The sequence below is a fragment of the Lates calcarifer genome, linkage group LG3, assembly GCF_001640805.2.
Source record: "Lates calcarifer isolate ASB-BC8 linkage group LG3, TLL_Latcal_v3, whole genome shotgun sequence".
NCBI lineage: Eukaryota > Metazoa > Chordata > Actinopteri > Centropomidae > Lates > Lates calcarifer.
Genome location: NC_066835.1, coordinates 8471980 through 8480157, shown reverse-complemented (window position 1 = coordinate 8480157; position 8178 = coordinate 8471980). Strand labels below are relative to the sequence as shown.

The following is an 8178-nucleotide window of genomic DNA, read 5'->3' as shown; positions in this document are numbered from 1 at the left end:
ATTGACTCAATTTCTTTTATTTCCTCTAAATCTCATGTTGCCAGCATAAAGTTTTCCTCATATGAGGAAGGAACGCAGAAACAACTCGAAAATGAGTCTCAACGGTGTAACCCCCACTGAGAGACGATGGCAAGAAGCTCGCAACCATCTCCGAGGGATGTTCAGCGATCCAAGCCAATCAGAGACCACCTGGAGGTTCCATTACAGTGCACCATGGGATACTCACTCCACCCTGGGATGAGAAACCGTTCATGGGTTTGTGGATGCGTGTGAGACGCGCTGTGTATGCATATAATAGTGTAAGTGAGTGAAACAGGCTGGGACACTGGTTGATATGTGGGAGTTTGTTAAATATTTGACTAAAAATACACCAAGTGGTGCGAAGTTTGCATGTGAGTAAAATGTAGAAACAATCACTCCATTGTAACTTATCAGTCAAACAAATCTTCAGTTCTGCAAATAAATAGCTCTAAGTTATTTCACAAAGTATAAATACACATGGTATAACACTTCTTACAAAACATTTTATCAAGTTAGTATTAGAGGTATTCTGAAAATGAGTCACTCCAACACTGATGTACAGTGTAAAATAACAGTACACGTTGCTATTGTTTGCACTATTGTTTCCTTTATGTTCTAGAGATTTTAAAGCAATAGTTTGACATTCTAAAAAATTTGCTCATTCACTTTCTTGCTGAGACTTACACAAGGAATATAAATATTAAGGTGCAGCCAACAACAGGCTAGCTTAGCATTAAGACTGGAAACGGGGAAACTGCTAGCCTGGCTATTGAACATATTATATCTAATTTATTTGATCTGTACAAAAAAGTAAAAACAAGTTGCAATTTCATGCAGTTAAATACTTATTGTACAGGTGCACTGACTTCATGGAGCTTGTTCAGCACTTGACCCCCACTCGCATAAAGCCAGAAGATGTCAGTTTTACAGTTTTTTGCATGGATTAAACAAACCAGACCTGACACATTAATTGAATAGCTTTAGAGGTGCAGTAGGCAGATTTTGTAACCCATTTCCCCGTTTATGGTCTTTATGCTAAGCTAAGCTAACTGGCTGCGGCTCTATATTTAGCCGACAGAGTGGTGTCAATCTTCTAATCTAACTCTTGGCAGGAATGTGAATAAATGTCAAACTATTCCTTTAAGACATGCATAGGTTAAAAGGTGCGTAAAACATTTAGGTGGAAATTGTACATAAAACTAAACATCACGTATGTGTTTGTTTAAGCAGAACCTCAGTCAAGCCAAGTATAGGCTGGAAACTGAATATTAAGGAATATAAACTGAACTCGAAGGTATGTATCATCTGAATCAAAATGTGTCCATCATGCTTGTGAAGGGGACATTGAAGTTTTCAGCGAGGCAGTGAGCTGGAAATGTCATAAAATCAATGATTTTACAGTCAGGATAATAATGTTAAGATAATATGGAATAAAACGCATCTCTATTGTTGTAAGTCAGCTGCTAGCTGAAGAGTGGGCGGTCCCCAGCGGTCTATCGCAGATCAGGTAGCAGCAGGGAGCGGAGGATGAATTTCCTCAGTTGCTCGAGCGCTTGCATTAACGTCCACATCACATTTCAGTTGCTTTCCATTCTCGCCACACCCCATACATCCTCCTCCCTGAGCACTGCAAAAGGAATCGAGAGCCAGGAGGACAACCCTGTTGATTAGTGGGAGCTGTCAGAGGCTCTACCACCACTTCTCAAAGAGGATCCGGTCTTTCGAGAGGCCGAGGTCCGTGAGGGTTTTTGAAACTGCTTCGATCATGGGCGGGGGCCCGCACAGGTAACACAAAGTCCTCTGTGGGTCCACATGAGCCTGCAACTCCTCCTCTGTGATTCTCCCACCTGGGGATACACAAGGGATGTCAATCAATTAATCAAGACTCGGTGCTGTGGCACCTTTTCTCTCAGAGTCTCCCACGTGGAGCTTTGATAGTGCCTGTTCTACATGATGACACAGATAAATCAACAAAGACAGACTGTGCTACAATGTGACAGCCACTCAATCATCCTGGCTAAACAAAGAAAAGTGTACGTGTTGAAGAGCATTACTTACGGTTGAGAAATGGCTGGAGGTGTGGGTCGACATCTGTGCTCTGTTGCGTGACGTGGAAGTCACAGGAGAACTTGTCAGGGAACTCCCGACACGCCTCGATGATGGAGCTCTGGGAACACAGAGGTTAGGTAGTAAAACATTTGTTATATTCGCATGGATACTGGAACACATCTTCCCTCCGTTACACTGCAGAAACTCTGAACACTGCTGAAGACCTAACTCAGATATTCAGTTTCTCTCAAAACAGTACAAGAACACACCTTGAAGAGCAGCTCCTGGGTGTTCTTGGCGCTGTAGCATAGGTGAGCAGAGCCTATGTTGTAGTCCCGACCACCTGAGGCTTGGTTGAGATGCAGGAGATCTGTGGTGTGCAGCAGAATGGAGTACAGAGGGTTGATCCCTACACCCCCGGCAACCAGCAGCAAATCCACCGAGGGGTCAGAAGGTGACGGGTCGAAGAAGAAGTCCCCGCCGACACGCATGGCCACCCGGGAGCCCACTGTACACTGAGGCGAGGGAGAGAAGAGAAAGCACTCAAAATATAGACAGAGGCTGTGCGCTCAGCAGCTGAAATACACCTTTTCTGAGAGGTGAAAAATGGTGTGTGTTAAGTGCTGTATTACTTTAGCTACACTCGAGACAGGCCTCGGGAAGCAGTAAGAAGACACTTTCAGATCAGTGTGCACACACACAACAAACCTAAGGTGAAAGCCATTTCACAAATTTCACAGCGAAGGTCTTTTGAAGTCAAAAGGAGCAATAAACATGCCGTCATCTGCCTCTGTACACACATACACGTAATAATGCTCATGCTCTTAATCTGCTACCGCGGTTCCGACACTCCTCCTGCCTTGCAGAGAGGAGTCTGAGCGCAAAATATCAAACAAAAGGATCATCAAACGATCCCGAGGCTGAGAGCTGTAAGTCTCAGAATACTCAAACACATCACACCGCTTTCTGGGTACTTATTTACACGCGGCGTAGCGGCTCAAAAGCTGTTTATTAGGACTCATCATCAAACACTGAAGCTGCAAACAAACAAGTAGAGTACATAGAGTGGAGGGTGAACTGATAGGAAACATTGTTCATATTCATACAACAACTCGCACACAGTGGATTAATAGACTTGAATAGCATGTCCTTGGGAGATACAATATATTTTTACACAGCTATTAGCATAAAAAAAGATTGTTTTTAACCTTTATATGCCCTGTGTAGACCTTTACATTTTTACCACACAAGTAGTTTCAAACTATCAAGTCACTTTAACCCTTGACACCAGTTACACGACTGAGACACATCAGGGGTCACACAAGGTAAAAAAAAACAACCTAAAAGCTAATTACAAAAAGGAAAGGAATCGTTTCAGTGGTTGAATCAACTAAATGTTCAACTGGAGTGAATCAAAACTTTTTCATTTATTTTTTAGTACACTCTGTGCTTCTGCAGGGTCAGACACAAAGAAATGAGATGAAACAAGTTCTGAATATATCACCTGACTTGCCATTTTTCCTCTAACACTTCATTTTTAGAATAACCAGCAGTGTGATTATGTAGCAGTGTTACTGCATAACTATATAACACCTCTCCTAATCACCACCCTGATCTTTTTGCTCCGCTCATTTGCTTTCTGCATCTCTTTTCATGCACTCGCACCCTCAGACTGTTTTACCATCTCGCTCTTTCACACACACACACACACACACACACACACACAAGCAATTGTAATCTACCTCACCATTAGACAGCCCTGTGGATGACCAAATCCACTTTACGAGAATATTCCTACTCCTAGCCAGCGATATTTCCAGGTGATACTCTGGGAAAATGACCACTCACAATAACACTGCGGAGTTTCAATGTTAGATTGGTTATACTTATAATGATAACTATGTATCACACAGGGAGTGACTGCCTGACTCACCATAGTGTGGATCCAGTATGCCGGGGGGTGTTTGGTGTATTTTACGGCCAGTTCGACGACCCCCTCCCGCTGCAGCAAACCCGGGCTGGAGCACATGGAGAAGCCTCCCACCTTCTCCACGCCAGGGATGAAGAAATCAACCCTGCACACACAACCACAAAACATCAAAGTCAGATGATGATCTAAAATCTGTGAAGCATTATTCGTGCTATAACGTCACACACATTGTTGTTAAACATAACTAGAACCATCTTATTTAAACCAAAACCACCACATTATTTGGGCATGAAATGTAGCTGACTTTTCAGATTTCTAAACAATAGTTAACTCAAGAGTGCTAACCTGAGGGTCAAGGTATGAATGAAGATTGAGTGGTGACCTCTGACCTCAGTGAATGGGGCAGTGATTCCAGAAAGCAAGGAGAACAAAACCAAACCAGATGGAAAGTTGCCTGCTTAGTTAGTTTATTCAAAAGTGTGGCATCCCAGTCTTACACCCGATGAGGTCGCATCTGTCCATCAATAAGCAGAGCGGAGTACAGCGATGCTAAACAGTTGGGCTAATGTTCCACCAATACAATGACCCACTGTTACACCGGAGAGAGACTCTGACTCCACAACCCTCAGAGGCATCATAAATATGGATCTGCTGTGAAGACGCACACATATGTTCCGCCCACCTCCTCCTCCTCCTCCTCCTCTCCCACCTGGAGACCAACGACTGAACAGTCTTTTTTCCTCAGAAACACAGAAACTCAAAGATTTCCATCTATTTACATTCATTATCAGTCGCTGCAGGGCAACTGGCTGCCGGTTTTTATATCTCACCACCGCCCACCTACAGTATGGGCTCATGTACGTACCCTGCATGTGCACAGTACACTAATTAACACTGACAGACACAGACTTGGGAAAAAAAAGCACTGCCTTCATCGAAGAAGTATTTAACTTGCTATTATGATTAAGAAGAGAGCCACTGGAAGTTTTGCTTCAAAGAATACCATGCATATCATACCCTCCAGCACAGCTCTGTTAAAAAATCCTGTTAATGTGACTTTCATTTTGATGTACTACGGAGAATTATGTTGTTCAAAATCTGTCTTTAACTATAATGTATTTTGTTGTTGATGTGTTTGTCTGACAACTGCTGCAGATAGAAACTGAATTTCTGAAAGGATACTAAATAAACTAATCTAACCAAGCATCAGTCAAAAACAAGTCACTGAGTCTTGAGCACCTTTCAACACACGTGCGACCACATGCATTAAACAGTTTCATACACAAACCTGTGAGGTAATTTGATCTTATGAAGTCCCCAACAACTACTTGGTTTACTGTAAAAGTTTTGTTTATGAAAATAAAACCATCATGCCAATGGTACAACAAATTAAACACAACACTACCACCCTGTGGTTATTATGAGCACTACAGGTGTATGAAAGGAATATGAGAGATGTTCCACAAAGTGAGCTCAGGTAATGTTTGTGTTTCATGGAGGAAGCGTTACTATGGTAACTTCTGCTTTAAGCCTAACTGGTCAGAGGAAAGCAGTCCTGTTATTCTGACTTTGGAATGTTCGTGCATTTTTCTAAGATAGGTACCCTGCCTGCTAATGTTGTACTCACACAATCTAAATAGCTTAAATGCATACTAATTTCTAATTTTATTCATTTTGCCCAAGAAAAAGTTGTTGAATAAAACACATCTAAGCCTGAGACTTTCTCATTTTCTTTGTCTCACTGATGAAATACCTCAAGCGTCACAAAACAGTGTGTTCCTTAACCTGTAAGAAAATGTTTTATGAGCTGGTGAAAACTTAATGTGAGCGTCTACTCACCACTGTCCCGCTTTGAAGCTGAAGTCTGGATGCACGGCTATCCTCAAACGTTTTACTGTCTCTGACTCATTTATGATTCCACATACTTGAGCTGGGTACAGAGCCTGTTTGGAGTTTGTCAACAGGTTAATTGTCAGCAGATGGGTTGTCAGTATTTAAAGTCAACAAGAACATATTACAAAACATTAACTTACATTTTGTCTGGAGTTGTTCGCTGTCCTCTCTAGATGGTCCATTTGTCTTTTGGAGGACATATTTCTTCTGAAAATGACAAATGTCAAATATCCTCTTAGAGAGTTAGCTAAGAGAGACAGTAATGTTATATGACTAGAAGTTTTGGAAAAAAAGCCAGTAGACTTTGCCCTCATTGTCAGCAAACTTGAACCAACTTAAAGGGCCAGTTCACCCAATTTACCAAACAGCATATTTTGTCACTAACTCGTTGTGTTATCTAGCTTTGTGGATAGTTTTCTCTGTTTAAGTTATGGGTTATTAGCCTATGACACTTCTGCTTTTGCTGTTCCGATACAAATGGAGGTGAAAGCAATTTCATTTATGGTGATGCTCAAAAAACTGAAAAATTACATTTGAAAAACACTATTGCATTGGGGTGACAACAACAGTTCAAACGGCTGACATCTCAAAACCTAAACAAATAAAACCCAAACGATCTGTGTGGTTATGTAGCCCTGTAGCTAAGTGGGAATATCTGTGTCTGTTGATTTGGTTGAAGTGTCCCTTTAGGGTAAAACATGAAAAGTAGATCCGGCTGGACTACCTACATGCATTTCCCTAGATAACGTCAACATATAGTTCCCTTGTTGTCAGTCTCTACTTCGTCTCAGGGGGTGGGCAGCTAGGGCAGCAGACCACAACAAACTCAACCGGTACAATCCAGATGAAACTCACCTGGTGACGGAGCGGTGGCCTAGCAGCCGGCAGCAGAGCAGACCAGCGGCGGGACACGGCAGGTTGAAGCTTCGGGCGGTGGAGGACAAGAAACAGGGGACGCTCATCGCGACCTGGGTTGAGGAGCAGAGAACATCTGGCGTTAGCTGTCGACGCCGACAACTGTCATTTACGCTCAGCATCACATATGAAAAACCCTGACAGTGCACACACATTCTTCTTTGAAGTTCATTTTCCGGTGATTAGCCCTTTGTGCCTCAGCTACAGATTCAACAGCTGCGCCCCTCAACAATATGCTTTAGCTAAAACGTCACCTCTGTGGATGGGAGGGCACCGCACACCAGACTCCGCTCACAGAATCATCTAGTGTACCCATTACATTCATGACAACTAAAAGCCATTTAATTACACCAGAAAACGTGCCCCTAGACCCCAGTAAAACTGATTATGCTCGCTCCCATCCACCGTGGTGTCCTTTGACGGGCCAGGATGAAGACTACAAGAAGCAAACCGATCCTAAAACTTCGTACACTGATTAAAACCAGTTCGGAGTGTCATTGTAAGTATTTTAAACGGAGTTTGGCGACAACTCCTCCGTTAGCCCACCGGCTAAAGCTGCTAGCAAGCCAACGCCGGTGTTTTCTATTCGAAAGTTACATTTCACTGCTGTAAATAACGAGCTGTTGAGCTCTTCTTCTTACCGAGATAAGATGACACACTGTTTTTGTCAAATGTCAATCATAGTTTTCTCCAGTATCTTCAGGTTAACCTTGGTCATGTTATGATTACATGACACTACTCATGTTTCTTCTTCTTCTCTGAAGTTGTACCTGCAACTGGCGTCTTCTTCTGCACAGTGGAAAATTCAGTTTGCTGCAGTAGCGCCCTCCTCTGGACGATTGGTCTATAGCTCCTACCATTTGCTATATTCTTTGAAATACATATCCATATTCATCAAATAGAAACACGGTTTGAAAGCTGTCAGATTTCTTAAAAAGTGTGTAAGGCAGCAAACAGACAAAGAGAGGGAGAGCTCCCACTGATTGAACACAGAGCAGCAGTGTGGCCAGGCAAACTACATGCACTTGGAACAGTTAAAATATTCTGCGTGTACCATGGGACAGTGTCTGATATTCCTATGTGTGATGACTCCAGTCACAGTAAACCACTCATTCAAGCAGTTGTTCAACTATGGTACACCTCTTTGTGTTTGTGATCCATTCTACTTGATTTGACCAAATTAATATTTGCATTTAATTGACAGCCAACATAAACAGAGATGGATTTATCTATGGTCTTTAGAAGATTACTTTGTTTACATTTTGGACTCCAGTACATCATCTAAGCTGGAGAGCAGCACTGAGTCTTCAGAAGTGCTGGTCTGCAACCTCTACCCAGAGAATGATATATTCCATCTCCCTTCTCCTGCT

General features: G+C 42.5%; 1 protein-coding gene across 1 annotated transcript; it reads right to left on the bottom strand.

The window, feature by feature from the left end:
- Nucleotide 1: 1 nt before the first annotated feature.
- Nucleotides 2-7602, bottom strand: oxnad1 (oxidoreductase NAD-binding domain containing 1). Its single transcript, XM_018667284.2, has 8 exons — nt 7450-7602; nt 6749-6861; nt 6034-6100; nt 5840-5943; nt 4004-4145; nt 2340-2585; nt 2080-2188; nt 2-1868 (listed from the first exon to the last, which is right to left on the bottom strand). The coding sequence occupies exons 2-8, from the start codon at nt 6853-6855 to the stop codon at nt 1711-1713; spliced, it is 933 nt and encodes a 310-aa protein (XP_018522800.1). The 5' UTR covers nt 6856-6861; nt 7450-7602; the 3' UTR covers nt 2-1710.
- Between the last annotated feature and the right edge of the window lie 576 nt (nt 7603-8178).

Excerpts from the sequence above, each read along its gene's own strand:
- oxnad1 (XM_018667284.2), bottom strand. The coding sequence starts at position 6,855 with ATGAGCGTCCCCTGTTTCTTGTCCTCCACCGCCCGAAGCTTCAACCTG. Across the intron at positions 5,944-6,033 it reads CGAACAACTCCAGACAAAAT|GCTCTGTACCCAGCTCAAGT; the intron begins GTAAGTTAATGT and ends AACTCCAAACAG. Across the intron at positions 2,586-4,003 it reads CATACTGGATCCACACTATG|TGTACAGTGGGCTCCCGGGT; the intron begins GTGAGTCAGGCA and ends CCCTCGCCTCAG.